Here is a 15,354-nt window from a genome sequence, read left to right on the forward strand (position 1 = left end):
AAAGAAGGAACAAATAAGGACGAAGGGATTTTAGAAAATGTAATGTTAATATATCTCTTATGATCCTATTCAAACAATCATATATATTGGAGTGTATAGTACATATATATTATACACATAAGAATATAAATTACTCATTTATTTATTTGAAGCTTTATTATTTTGCTAATTATTTGTACATATAGAGTTTTACCATTCTGCATATATGTTAAAATAAGTCATTTAAATCAATTAGATAAACAAACGAAACAAATAGGCAAAACAATATATATTATATCATAAACAAGAAACACCTTAATCAAATATATATTGTGTTGAACAAGACACTTTAGTTTTCCCATAAAGAAAGTTTTAATATTTTTTCTTATCAATTGTAACATTATGAAATCTACCCCTCTATCAACTACAATCTTTATCATATACTCAAGTACGACGTGAGCATGGTACAAATGAAGACAATTTTCTTGCTCATTCTCATTTAGAATAAATACAAATAATGAATAATAATTAAATAATGTTGAAAGCTTCAAATGAGCAAATGAGAAAAAAAAAAAAAGTAGTGTTGGGGTGTATCATTCACATAGTACATGTGGATGTGCCAAATGAAGATCCCTTGCAAGTGGGAGGGGATTTGGAAATTACACTTTGTAATCGACAATAGTCTAATCATGTTAAAGGTTTAGGTTGATCTGTTTGTATAAACATGTCGGCACCCCAAATTTGAATCTGACTCGTTTACCTAAATATGTCAGAAACAAATTCCAACACAAACTTAACCCATTTTATAAAGTGTTGACCTTAATCTGACCTGTTTATTTTTTCAAAGCTTATTTATGGTTCCAAAAACGGGTTAACCCATACTCGACCCGAATTAATATCAGTAGAACATAAATTTTAGAATTTTACTATCCAAACATTGTATTCTTATATAACATAACATTTAATACAAAAATTCATAATCAAATGAAACTTCAGCATTATAATTTCATTACACATTAATACTCTATTGTACACCATTTCATTTGGGCTTGGTCCAAAATTATAAACAAAGCTAACCTAACCCCATTTAGTTTTCACATCGGGTTCAAGTTGACTCATTTACTTAAACAAGTCATCGTAACATAAACCCGCTCAATTCAGATCAAGTTATGGTCGGATTATTCAGTTGGGTCACTTTTTTGCCATCCTTGGAAAGAGGGTATCCAACCAAATATGTCAACCTTGATTCTTGGATGTACTATTACTACTATATATATATACACGTAATGTACCATATCCATAATAAACTCGAGTATATGATGACTTCATTGTGTCTTGACTTGACTCAATTAGTTAGGATTCCACTTTATGACCTCAAGGTTTGGGGTGCGAATTCCACCAAGTGAGAGGTACACTTGGAGTAAGATTTCTCCTACTTTTTCCCTCTTTCTTTTTAAGTGTGTAGGCCTCTAAGTCTTGTATTAAGACAATTTAAAGATTATTCTTCTACTGTCGTGCATAGAACAATATAACAATTAAATAAAAACGGAGGGATGAATGTATTAACTAAAAATGCCAAAAATGGCATAAAAAACCAAGAAAGGCGATGACTACAAGAGAAATTTTGGAAATTTGGTAAAACAGTATTCAATTCAGTACTGGCAAATTCTGGCATCACCAAAGTAATAAAAGACAAATCAACTTTGATGACTTGGATCGGTGTCCATCCTTATGTGTCCTCAAAATATGGAGAGAGAAAACTTGCTGTAAATTTATTTGCAGAAAGAAAAAGCCAGATTTCCAAAAAGCGAAATCCAAATCAAACTTCTTTTTTTAATAATCATTTTGTATACCCAGAAAAAAAGTACCTCAAAAATCAAAAACCCATTAAAATTCTCAGCCGACCAACAAAAACCACAAAAACAATTTTTTATTCCATTATTTCTTTCTTTTTCTGGGTTTTTTTAGATTACATTTCTTTATTTTTTTGTGTATACCTTTGCTCTTTGCCTACGCAATCTTCTTACAATTATTTCTTAAAGAAGAAAACCCAGTTTCATAATCTAGAGAAAAAGAGTCAAACTTTAAAACCCAACAAGATTTTTGCTGGGAATCAAATCTGCAAGAATACAGATTGTGTTTATATTGGTATGTTCATTCTAATTCTAATTTTTTTAGTTAAAAATGGGTTCTTTTCTTTTTGGGTTTTTGTGATTTAGTATTGAATCAATGAAACAGTGCAAATTTTCTTATTTTGGGGACCATTTTACTGAAATACTATTTCTGTAAGATTAATTTATTGTAACAATTTTCCCATTTCTCAATTTTTTCCAATAATTAATCCCTTGTTATAATTTTTCTATGTAGGAAATAATTACTGTTATTGAGATTGTTGTTGCTGTTTTGGTGAGATTTCAATCTGTTTCCCCATCAATTTGACTGATTGGGGAAGAAAGAAAGGATTGTAAAAATGTCTGGTTATGCTGGTGTTGTTGTTTCTGACCCTTTACTTCATGGTCAGTTTACTCAGGTTGAACTTCGAAGCCTGAAATCCAAAGTAAATTCCTTTAAACCCTATTTTTTTTTTAGGATTTTGTTGGAGTTATTGGGATCTTTATGATTTTTGGTTATGTTCTTGATTTGAGTGTTCTTTGTTTGATTTTAATCTGTGTTTGTTAGTATACTTCGGTGAAGAATCATAGTGGTAAAGTCACCATTGGAGATTTGCCTTCAGTGATGGCAAAGTTGAAAGCTTTTAGTCAGTCATTTAAAGAGGATGATATTAAGGGGATTTTGACTGAGTCTGCTTCTGATATGGATCAAGAGATCGATTTCGAGGACTTTTTGAAGGTAAACCGCGTAATTTGTGATTTTCGATTTCTTAATTTATCCACATTGTATGATTGTGTATTAATCTTGACTCATGTAGCCGAATTTAACTGATAGGGATTTAGGCGTTGGCATCGCTGTTGTTGGTGCTGTTGTATGATTATGAGTTAATGCATTAAGAATTTTGTAGTTGGAAATGATAAAGTTTAATTATTAGAAATCGTGAGAGTTACAGTCGTGGAGAGGTTACATTTTGATTATTTATGAAGTTGGAGGTTGAAATGTAGTAGAATATATAAGCATGAGTAACATGTAGATTAATTTATTGGCATTGGCAGGTTCATCTAAGCTTTCAAGCTAGAGCGTCAGCTCAGCTCGGTGGTTCAAAGGATTCGTCGGCCTTTCTCAAGGCTTCAACTACTACCCTTCTTCATACAATTAGTCAATCTGAGAAGGGATGTTATGTTCATCACATTAATACATATCTTGGAGATGACCCTTTCCTGATGCAGTTTCTTCCTATTGATCCTAATAGTGATGATCTTTTCAATCTTGCAAAAGATGGAGTTCTTCTCTGGTAATTCCTTCAATGAGGTTAATTCAAAAGATCGTTTTTCTTTTCATTGCAGCTGTCTCGTGTTTGTATGAGATGATGATGTATCTTGTATGGTTAATGCAGTAAGCTTATAAATGTTGCTGTTCCTGGCACAATAGATGAAAGAGCAATAAACACCAAAAGGGTACTTAATCCATGGGAGAGAAATGAGAATCATACTCTGTGTCTTAACTCTGCAAAAGCCATTGGATGCACTGTGGTTAACATCGGACCCCATGACTTGGTTGAAGGCAGGGTAAGTAGAACTTAACCAGGTAGAAATTATTTTTAAAGTAACGAAAGCGTATCTCTAATGATGAAGATTTTTCTTCCCTTTGCAGCCACATTTGGTGCTTGGCTTAATATCTCAAATCATCAAGGTACATGTTTTTCCATCATACCTAGGATTGAAGGTGATATTTGTACTTGGTACTAACATAATTTACCTCCATACTGGTTCAGATTCAACTCTTAGCAGATCTCAACCTTAGGAAGACACCGCAACTAGTGGAATTGGCTGATGATGCTGATGTAAAGTACCCCTTTATCCATGTTATCTACTCAATACTACTGTTTGAGACCAGGAGAGGATAACACTAGTGATATGTTTTTATGCTGGCAGGACATTGAAGAACTCATGGGTTTATCCCCTGAAAAAGTCTTGTTGAAATGGATGAATTTCCATCTCCAGAGAGCCGGTTACGAGAAAACTATTACAAACTTTTCATCAGATTTAAAGGTATTTGTGGAATTAATGAACTTCTTTCCAAAGAATATCGATAAAATTTATTAATTCCCTCCCCTAGGGCCCCAATACAAAGTACTACAAGTAGCCCCACCGGCCAACCCCCCTCTGATACGGCTTGATGTATGGCGTAAGCCATGGGAAATGAGATAACTTCCAATTGAGATACCTCTCAACCTTATAGAAGTATTCAGTGATAGAAGAGTTGGTTGTTACGTTAGCCACATATTTCTGTTGAGCAGCTACTACTTGTCATGACCATAATAAATGTTGCAATTGTAGATGCCAATAATAGTAGGAAAATTTTATGGGTTAAAAGCATAGCATTGCTATTCTGGGAAATAGTAAAATAGGTTTTGTCCTTGTTTTATATCTACTCAATGTCAGTTGCAGGCTTGCAGCATTGTTAAAAACGTCAAAGTTGAGCTATATCTGCCTTAAGCTTTGCTTTTGCAGTTTTTTTTTTATCTTGATTCAATTCACAGTCTAGTAGCTAATCTTCTCTTCATGTCTGTGATCATGATAGCAATTAAAGAGGTTCTCATATTTTTCAGTGTTATGCAATTAAAGAGGTTTGTCAAATTTTTCAGTGTAATGCTAATCCACCAAGTGTCTGCGGACGGATCCCTAATCTTCGTTCATTCAACTCTTCCCTTCACAATATATTAGTTGGATTGTATGATTTATATCTGTAGTATTTTATTTCAGTGATTGAATAGTTTGTGTTCTTTTTGTCTTTGTAGGATGCGAAGGCATATACTTACCTGCTCAATGTTCTTGCACCAGAACATTGTGATCCAGCCACCTTAGATACAAAGGATCCTACTGAGAGGGCGAATTTGGTACTTGACCATGCAGAAAGAATGGGCTGCAAGAGATACTTAGATTCTAAGGACGTTGTTGAAGGCTCGTCAAATCTAAATCTCGCATTTATAGCTCAAGTGTTCAAGATGAGGTGAGAGAGATGCATTAGAAATATGTATAAATCATATAAATTGTTGGAAAACCAACTTGTGAAAAGTTATTCATCTCTCGTTCTTTCCGTTCTAGTTTCTGGAGAGGATATATATTTCTATCTTTCTCCTTCTCATTTGTGTAAATGATGCTGATTATGGATTGATCTTCTTCTCGTTATGCTTTAGTTTGACTCATTGAAGAATTTGAATTCTCTTTGCAGGAATGGCTTGTCCCTAGATGGCAAGAAGGTCTCGTTTGCAGAGATGATGACAGATGATATACAGACATCTAGGGAAGGAAGGTGCTTCAGATTTTGGATGAATAGTCTTGGTATTGCCACCTATGTTAACAATGTGTTCGAGGATGTTAGAAATGGGTGAGCACATTCTGCCTTTAATTTCTTCTTTTCCCTTAACGGAGTGTGGATCTTGGGAGATATGACAGTTGTAAATCAGTAAACTTGTCAATACGCATATGCGAAGTGGTGCACTGATTTTTATTGATATCTTTTGTCAAAGAGGGAATACCTGATTGATTGTTTCTTGGTGTAGAATCTGTAGATTTTAATTGATCTTTCCAAACAATGTTTAGGATTTCTGTTAAATTATTAATCACTTCTCCATTGATAAATAGGTGCAATCCTTTCATTTTTGGTGGCCAAACTTTTTTAATTTTTTTGACCATCTATAAATTAAAACAGTACTATGTGTGGATGTTATCGGATTTGTTTCAACGTGAATTTTCAAAGTATCAGCTTTTCATAATATTTACTAGAATGAAAAATGGTCAAAGTTGGGTATTGAAGACCATGAAAACTCAAGTTTCGCACTTATTTGTTAAGATAGGAAGTAGAACTAGATCTTTAATAATCCTCCATTTTGCACTTAATCTTTCTGCAAGGAACATTGTTTCTTGCATGGGTTTTACCGGTTGTGAGAGTACATTTTGTTACAATCTTATTTTGTGTCTTGCAGATGGGTACTCCTCGAAGTTTTGGACAAGATATCTCCAGGATCAGTCAACTGGAAGCAGGCAACAAAGCCTCCTATTAAAATGCCTTTCAGAAAAGTGGAGAATTGCAATCAAGTGGTTAAAGTTGGGAAGCAATTGAAGTTTTCCCTTGTGAATGTGGCTGGAAATGATATTGTTCAAGGAAACAAAAAGCTTATACTCGGTATACATACACTGAAAACTTTGTTATGAGGTTCAGACTTTAAAAAACTGCACATCGATTATTCAGACATCTGATAACTTCTTTTTCTGTTCAGCGCTCCTATGGCAGCTAATGAGGTGCAACATGCTTCAATTATTGAAGAACCTGAGATCTTTCTCCCATGGGAAGGAAATCTCTGATGCAGACATCCTTAGTTGGGCAAATTATAAGGTGAAAAGTTCCGGCAGAAAGTCTCGAATTCAAAGTTTCAAGGTCAGTGGGTTATTGAAGTATTCCTTCATTTTTCTTTTTTATGTTTGTTTTTGCCGGAGATTTGGAATTTTTGATTGGACTATATGAATATATACACTCAGGACAAGAGCCTGTGCAATGGTTTATTCTTTCTTGAACTTCTAAGCGCGGTGGAGCCTAGGGTTGTCAATTGGAATCTCGTCACCAAGGGTGAAAATGGTAGGGACCTTTAAGTATTACTTTTAATCGAAGATCTAATTATACATGACTGCCTTCTGAAATCATTTTTCCTTTTGCGAGCGTTGTAGATGACGAGAAAAGGTTGAATGCTATCTACATTATCAGTGTTGCAAGAAAGCTTGGATGCTCGGTCTTTTTATTGCCCGAGGACATTATGGAGGTATTTCTTGAAATTTTATAATATTTATCTTCTCGCTTGCCACGCACAATACCTCATGTATTGACATCCGTACCCTTGCTAAATCCAAGTTGGATTAAATACACGGGAAATATTGCCAATACACAGGGTACGTGAGGGGAAGTGTCAGCCATCTATCCTTTTTCATATAGCATTTCATAATTCATATATCTTCAGTCAGAAAGATGAAGAAGGTTCTTCTGTTGGATTATTAACAATTTCGTCGAGATTACATGGGGCAGAACTCCATGAACATAACGTCTAAACTCTATAAGTTTCTCTTCTCAGAAGTTGATGTTTGCTTCGCTTTTGTTCATACAGGTAAACCACAAGATGATCCTAACCCTGATGGCTAGCATCATGTACTGGTGCTTACAGCAGGAAGATCTAGAATCTTCCCCATCCCACTCAGAATCCGCCACCGTCACAGACATATCCTCAGCTGCTCCTTCAGTTCAAAGCGAGGACGAGAGCTCCATCTGCGGAGAAATCTCCTCATTAAACATCGATGATGCAGCATCGGACTCAACTGTTTCTTCAGTGATCGACAACATTGAAGACGATGATCAATGAAGGTAGGGTTGTTTTTTTGAAGGGTACTCTAGAGCTGCACTTCTTGTGCAGGAGTGAAAAGAGAAAAATTTCTACGAATATAAGAGTTATTGTACAGAGAGCAAATGTTTATATAGAAAGTTATGGAAAGTGTTATTTTGTATTTCCATGGCACTCTTTTTGGTTTATGTCTTGACTAATGGAAAGATGTTTATTTGTACAACAACTTTTTTTTTTTTGGTGATGATGTGCTAAAGTTTTCTGCTTTGTAATGCTGGGTTTGCTGGGTCTATAACTTTTTATCTCCCAGAATCCAAACGTGGTGAAAGAGACTGATCAACAATATAGAATTCATGCACTGAGAGACTGAGCCCTTCAAAATTATACGTGCACTGAGGTTCTAAATTTAAAACTAATTAAATGTAGCAATGAGGAAAAAAAAGGTGAACTTATTTGCAGAATAATTTAAGATATGTTTTCTTTTACCACTTTTCTTTTAGTTTTGTATTACTAATAAAAATTGTTGAAAAGTTATGAGATGTATTTAACAGGATAATTTGGTGTAATTATATATTTATATTAGTTTGATGCTTGTGCTACACACGGATTTATTCTTAAAATAATAAATAACTATTTTTTTTTGGTAAATAGAGAGATTTTGTTACCAAAAAGGCAAGAAGAGCAAACTTCGTACAACCTAAGCTAGAATCAATGAGGTTCAAGCAACACCAAAATTATCCAAACAGAGTCCAAACAGGCCTCTCAAAAAAGAACTTAGGGGGCGTTTGGTTTGCGCAGGGGTAAGGGAAAGGAATCCAGAAAGGGTTACAAGGAGAAAGGAAAGGAATGACCCTGATTTTGTCTGTCTGTTTGGTTCCAACCCTGAAAGGGAATGGTATACTCCCTGATTCCCTTTGTGACTGTTTGGTTTTTTTAAGAAAGAGAATCAACAGTTTATTAGATTATAATTGTTTTGACCTATGATTGTACTCATTCAACCTGTTTTAAGAAAGAGAATCAATGACGGTTTGTTATCGTTAACAGACTAAGGGAGGGGGATTCAGACTTGTAACCTATCGTTCACAGCATTCGAGTCTTAATCACTAGGCCAAGACATTATTGGTATCATTTATAATCTATGATATATCATATATGATAATTTGGTTACATTAAATCGGGCTTGGTTGGTCCATTATTGTATTGGCCACATCGAATATGTAAGTGCAACTCAACTCAATCTGACCCATTTCAAAAAAAAAAAAAAAAAAGAAAAAGCAAGGGACTTGAATATTTGAGTAGCATAAAATATACTTCTATTTGTTCTTTTGCTCGTAATGTTTTTCATTTTTAGCAATTTTCTTTTCTTGTAGCTTTTTTATTTTGATAATATATTCTCTTTTTCTCTTCTACTAATAAATGGAAGTATATCTTTTTATTTCTTTTCTTTCCTTAATCCTCGTATATAGCAAAATTCTACGAGTAATAAAAAATAGAGAAAGTATAAAGACATAGGGGACTTAATTATTTGCCATGGTAAATATCTAACCGGACGAGATTTTTCATGCATCTAACAACCAAGTGTCAGCACACAAGTGGCTCCAATGGAACTCTTCACTTTCCACATGTCATGATATTATTTGTCCAAAAACATTTTACTTTTGTAATTTTTAAACTTGTATATCTCAAAAACTATGTTTTAAGAAAAAAAAATAAAAAATACCAATATTCACATATTTTTATTCTCTACAAATAGACATTTTGATATAATTTCATCATATTTTATTTTACCCTTCTTTAACTATTATAATACAAACACCACATGTTATTTGTGCACACAAGCAATATATGTTATTTGTGTATCGACATATGTTGTTTTTGTATAAACAATTAGTGTTTTTTTTTTATTAGGAAATTAAATCAGTCCAAGGGCTAACCCCTACAAGGCTACTAGCATAGTGTTTGTATTATTTTTTCTACAAATCTAAATAATAGTGAAAGAGTAGAGTAAAACAAAAATATGATGAAATTATATCAAAATGGATGTCTATTTATAGAGAATAAAAATATATGAATATTGATATATATATATTAAAAAAAAATATTTTTTGAGTAAATTTTTTTTGGACAAACAATATTATAACATGTAGGTTGATTATATAGTGCCAACTGCCACATGGCTGTTAGAGGAATGTTAAATGTCTTACCAGTTAGACATTTATAACACCCTGACTTTTTTGTGTTGCTCTGCTCTAGCCTCTACACTCCTACACTGTTCTCTCTTTGCGGACGATCACTCCAGGATTTCTCAAGGTTAACTTCTTTACTTTTCTTCATTAATTCTCCAACTTTTTCTTTTTCATCTTATGTTCTAATTTCTTAGATATTTTATGTTCCAATTTTCCTTTAAACAGTTCTCAAATTATATAAGATTATCAGAAAGATTTTTATTTTATTTTTGCATGAAGAAAAGCTCTTTATGATGATTTGATGATATTATTTGATTGGAGAATTGTTCAAAGGAAAATTGGCAGGAATATTTATAAGATTAAGCTATAGAAAATAAAGTTAGAAATCATACCAAATTTTGCTGTATTAGAGTTGAAGTTTTTGTTGGACATGCATGATGCATTGCACAAAACCCTAGAAGAAACTCTAAGATTATTTTAAGTGATGGATTAGTGACGAAAAATTTACCCATGTCTATCAAAAATGGGAATTTTTTGTTATATTGTTCAAACTTGGGATCATTTTTGTCAAATTTTTCTTTGATAGTGTAAAGTTTGAATCTTTAATATACTTGTTCCGTGTTAGCTCCTATGTAGCATGGGTATGGATGCAGGTGGGGCGGGTCAAACAGAGACCTGCCCCATCCAGTTTGGTGGGTGGTGGGGCGGGGGTGGGGATAAATACCATACCCGCCTTGGGGATGGGGATAAAAACCATACCGGCCTTGGGTGATGGGGATGGATTTTAAGTTATATCCACCCCATCCCCACACCGCCAATACCCGCCCCACCTGCCCCATCTTTTTAAAATAAGTTTGAGTCAAACATATCAAAAAGCCAATGGCCCTTTACATTATGGCAAAAGAGTAAAGGATTTTGGGCTATTTCATCATTTATGTATTTTTGGGTCGTTTCATTATTTATGTATTTTTAGGCCTTTTATATTTATCAATGTAAAAAATATTATACATGTTTCTTTCCTTTCAAGGTGGGTCTAAGGTGGGGTTTGGTTGGTGGTGGGGGGGAGGAAATGGGATTAGGCGGGTATGGATACCCAAGCAGGTGGTGGGGCGGGGATGGTTTTATGTTCATACACGCCGGGGCGGGGATGGGGATAGCCTTTGTACCTGCCAGGCCGCCATGGGGATAGCCTTTGTACCCGTCATGGGGATGGGGATTATATTAATAGGTGGTGATGGGGATGGGGATGGGAAGAACAATATTCGCCCTGCCCTGCCCATCCCGCCCCGCCCTAGTTGCATCCCTAAGCATGGGTACTCGAGTACTTCTTCTAGGTTGCGTACCCGATACGATATCTATTCTTGTATGGATACGCGTACTCATCCCTAAAATTTTGAAATCTTACGTTTTCGGTCCCCGTACCCATTCCGTCTCTATGCAACCTAGGTTAGCTCTACCCTTTCTACTTTGCATGCTTGTCAAGTTAGTGTTAATATATTTAATTGTGTACAAGTAAAAATTATAAATAGTTGAGAATTTGAAAAAACATATATATCCAGACGTATCTAATAAGATTCCGTGTGTTTATGTGTCAAAAAGTGGAGTATGTGAATGGTGTAAAAAGTAAGATGGTAGAACCTAAAAAATTGGAGGAAGTATCATTAAAAGTTACCTATTTGTTGTGTATTATGTCTAATTCCCTGACAGTACTTTCATCTATTGTAATGAATTAAGTTGTTTTCTTATATGTTGACACAATTATGTATCGTATCTTCTTTATGTAGTCTAACAAAAAAATTATGAGTTTATGGACAGAATTCAATGGCATTGCTTGTGAGAAACCAGGACGATTATGTGATTCATAATCTTGAGGAGGATGGTTCGAGTGACGAGGAATTAGGTCATGGTGATGAGGTTGAGGAAACATTTGATCCGGTGTGTTCCCTTTGCGATAATGGTGGAGTGCTTTTATGGTACGTAACTACGCTTATGCTTTTCTATCAAGGTATTCTCAATTTGTAATAGGTATGAACAACATTGCAATCTTGTTTGTAGATGCTTTTCGAAAATCAATCTCTCACAAGCAGACATTGTGTCAAATGTGCATTTTATCCCAATCTTAAATGGAACTGCTTCTTATCATGATGATTGTCCCATTCTTTTTTAGTGTTGTACTTGAGGGTAATAATGATCCTAGATGGCTTTTAAGCTTGGGGGTGCTCAGGTTGATCAGAATGTGAGCTTGGCTCTAGATTTTGGTTAGCCGAGGTGAGCAGAGCTAAGACAGGTCATCAGGCGCGAATACATAAATTATACTTCATAAAATGAGTTATGGAGTAACTTATGTGTATTAATATAGCTTTTACAAAAGGCTAATGACAAATTCAAGGTATTAGTGAAAAGTTCTAATATGAACGTAATAATTTGAAAGAGTATTTGCTTAGTCGGACCTTGTTACTCAGGCTCGCATTACCTCAGCTCGAGTCGAGTTACAAACCGAGCCCAAAATCTATCAGCTTTAGTGCTTCACAAGCTGAATCTCTGAGCTATATATGCTCCACTTAAGTTCTGTTTATGAGAAGTATTTTTATTCTGGCAACTGTTACCCTTGTATAAGCTTGCAGTTCATTCCAATTTATAACTTTCCAATATCGGTTTTCTGTAATTTATTTGCTTTAATGCAGTTGTGAAGGACGTTGCATGAGATCCTTTCATAGTGGTGAAGAAGGAGAGGCGGACTCTGATTGTGTCACTCTTGGCTTGACAAGAGATGAGATTCAGGTATTGCTCATTTGGTTTTTTTCATATTTCTGGTAAATTCCCTTTGATCTGAACATATGGTTCAAAATTTCCCCTGTTTCGTATATAAAATCTGATGTGTTTGTTATCCTGCAGGCTATGCGTTCCTTTAAATGTCCAAATTGTGAGTATAAGATACATCAATGTTTCTCCTGTGGCGAGTTAGGATCTTCTGATGAGCAGTTAGGAGCTCAGGTACAAGCTTAGCTTGCTAAATTTTTATTTTTGAAGAATCAAGAGTCATTATTATATCTTCTGTTAATAGCTTTTTAGTCCTTGTCACTTATAACATCATCTCCTGAGCAATTAGCAAACTGCCTGCTTTTTTGTTACTAGAAAGTAGGATAGGATTTTATGGCATAAGCATAAGCTGTTTAATCCAATTCTTTGATATGGTTGTTTCAATACATGCTTAAAATCTCATTGACTTTTCCAATGGGTGATTATCTAACTATGTAAACTATCAATTAACTTGGTATAGTTTCAACGTCAATACTCAAGACTCTATCTCAAAAGCAATTGCATATGAGTTGTAACCTTTACATTATGTAAAAAACAATCATTTTTTTTTAATAGGAAGACTCCGTTTTCTTCCATTTCAGCCATCACCCCCGGCCTTCTTTTGTTCAACAAGTTATAAGTTATTAGTCTATTGGAACTGTTTGGGAAGACATTCGCAAGTTGAGACTGTACGTAGTTAATCAACAGCTGGACTATTCAAAGAAAAAGGGCATTGTTGGGATGAAATCTTCCTTTTATGACATCCTTGTAGCTTTTATTTCCTTGATTTCTCTGAAATGTGTCCTTTAAAATGTTTTTTTCCCTTTACATCTAGGTTTTTCAATGTGATAAAGCAACGTGCGGGTACTTTTATCATCCTAATTGTGTTGCACGACGACTTCATCGCCATAATGAAGATGCTGCTACAGAGCTTAAGGAGAGGATTCGAGCAGGAGAATCATTTGACTGCCCTCTTCATGTCTGCTATGTTTGTAGACAACCTGAAGATGTGGCTGATCCTAATTTGCAAATGGCTGTCTGTAGACGCTGTCCAAAAGCTTACCACAGAAGATGTTTACCTAGGTTGTTTATTTTAACAATTATTTAAGTTCTTTTTCCATATATATATAAAGGTCCGTCTTGTCTTAAGCGTTTCACCTTGTTAATAGGAGGATTGCTTTTGGAGACAATGGAGTTGAAGGCCGCGTCCAAAGAGCTTGGGAAGGTCTCTATGTGAATCGGATTTTGATTTATTGCATGTAAGTGGAATTCCAAATTTTCTGTCGCTAATAACTTTTTGTTAAAGATGTAGAATAGTTACTACATTTGTTTTTTCATGGCACAACATTTGTTAGAGTAGTTCTAAATAATAAAATTTACAAAAGAAATTGGTATTTCAAGAATATATGATTTCAAAGAGAATATGGTTGAATTTTGTGAACTTTGGTCTTTGATGCAAATGTTGTAACTAATTAAAATAGAGGAAGTAGATACTCGGATTGTACCCTTGATACATTTTCATAGATAACCAAGTCTGACGACTGATACTTGAACATGTACCGAGTCTGAATACACTTCTTATTATAAATGTCGATAAATAATAATGTTTCAATCTTGTTGACCAGGCGGCATGAGATTGACGAATTCTTAGGCACTCCTCTTAGAGACCACATAAAATTTCCTGGGGATGGTTATGGGTCCGATAGTGCCATTGTCGTAGACATATCCTCAGGTGCACCCGAATGCAGCATGGATGAAAGTTCCATTAGCCGAGATATGTCATCCTTGAACATGGAAGTTGCACCTCCTAAAACTATGCTTGCTGAGAAGCTGGAGGATGATAAGTGAAATTTGAAAGAAAGGAGGAGCAAAATCAGTTGTAGGAGACAACAAATCGCATGGAAGTAATTATCTAAGATTTTTTTGCATGTTTTGCAAGAGTAACATACAAGTGGTGGAAGAGTTTATCTAAGCTTAAAATTGCATATTGTTGCTCTTTCCATACTAGGGAAAATATGTATTTCTGTACAATGACTTTCTTCTGAAACGTGCTAGGTTTTAAATGTGCTGAAGTTTCATGGTTTTGTATTATATGCATGCCTCTTTCTTAAGATCTTGTGGGAAGTCTTGGCATGAGATTTTAATTGGTTTAACGCTAAAAATGAGTATTTTTCCACAATTCTTGAAAGAGGTACATAGGGTTATATACATCTAAGATAGCTTGCCTCCAAAATAATGATGAGTATGATAAGGTAGAGAGGATCAATTGAGAAAGACATTGATATAAATACTAACTATATCATCTCTATACAAATATATTAAAAGGTGTTCATGTCAAAGGAACGGTGTCATGTGATACTCTGCTCAAGCTTCTAATACATATGTTTATAATTTTATTTAAAAATATTAACAATATGTAGTTACTATGATTTGAGCACATAACTTTGAAATAAATGTGAGAGTTTAATCACTAATCCACTACAATTTCAATGTTGTATGTTTCAGAGTAAAACACAATAAAGTCTTATAATTATATATAACTTTAAAGATATAAGTAGGTTTTTTGATCTCTAACACTTTTATTAAGTAATGACATTTTTCTACCTTAATGCTACTGAAATTGCTAATTTCTATCTCCAATTGAAGTTTTTTTTTTTAAAAAAAATAATTTATCATGTGGCCGGTAACGTCCATTTTTTTTATTTTACACCAGATAAAATATTAACAAAACTAATCAAATCAAGTATGAAATTTATGAATAATAATATATTCGATAATTTTAACTGACCAAGGGACAAGGGTATCACTCGGGTCAAAATACTAGTTTTTAAGTTAAATCTCATTATATGAAAAACTAGTTGGTTTTGCAAGTCTTATATTTTTCATAGT

General features: G+C 34.3%; 2 protein-coding genes across 2 annotated transcripts; both read left to right on the forward strand.

The window, feature by feature from the left end:
- The first annotated feature begins 1,728 nt into the window (after positions 1-1,728).
- LOC104891790 (fimbrin-1) lies at positions 1,729-7,706 on the forward strand. The gene is made up of 15 exons (XM_010677546.4): positions 1,729-2,127; positions 2,347-2,536; positions 2,659-2,829; positions 3,147-3,385; positions 3,488-3,659; positions 3,745-3,783; positions 3,866-3,934; positions 4,026-4,142; positions 4,892-5,103; positions 5,326-5,481; positions 6,080-6,279; positions 6,374-6,531; positions 6,633-6,729; positions 6,819-6,910; positions 7,250-7,706. The coding sequence occupies exons 2-15, from the start codon at positions 2,450-2,452 to the stop codon at positions 7,499-7,501; spliced, it is 2,061 nt and encodes a 686-aa protein (XP_010675848.2). The 5' UTR covers positions 1,729-2,127; positions 2,347-2,449; the 3' UTR covers positions 7,502-7,706.
- A 1,970-nt stretch (positions 7,707-9,676) lies between these two features.
- Positions 9,677-14,576, forward strand: LOC104891789 (hypothetical protein). Its single transcript, XM_010677545.3, has 7 exons — positions 9,677-9,790; positions 11,482-11,639; positions 12,351-12,447; positions 12,562-12,660; positions 13,301-13,548; positions 13,635-13,724; positions 14,091-14,576. The coding sequence occupies exons 2-7, from the start codon at positions 11,488-11,490 to the stop codon at positions 14,311-14,313; spliced, it is 909 nt and encodes a 302-aa protein (XP_010675847.1). The 5' UTR covers positions 9,677-9,790; positions 11,482-11,487; the 3' UTR covers positions 14,314-14,576.
- Positions 14,577-15,354: the final 778 nt, after the last annotated feature.

The sequence above is a fragment of the Beta vulgaris genome, chromosome 4 (genome assembly GCF_026745355.1).
Source record: "Beta vulgaris subsp. vulgaris cultivar EL10 chromosome 4, EL10.2, whole genome shotgun sequence".
NCBI classification, from domain to species: domain Eukaryota; kingdom Viridiplantae; phylum Streptophyta; class Magnoliopsida; order Caryophyllales; family Amaranthaceae; genus Beta; species Beta vulgaris.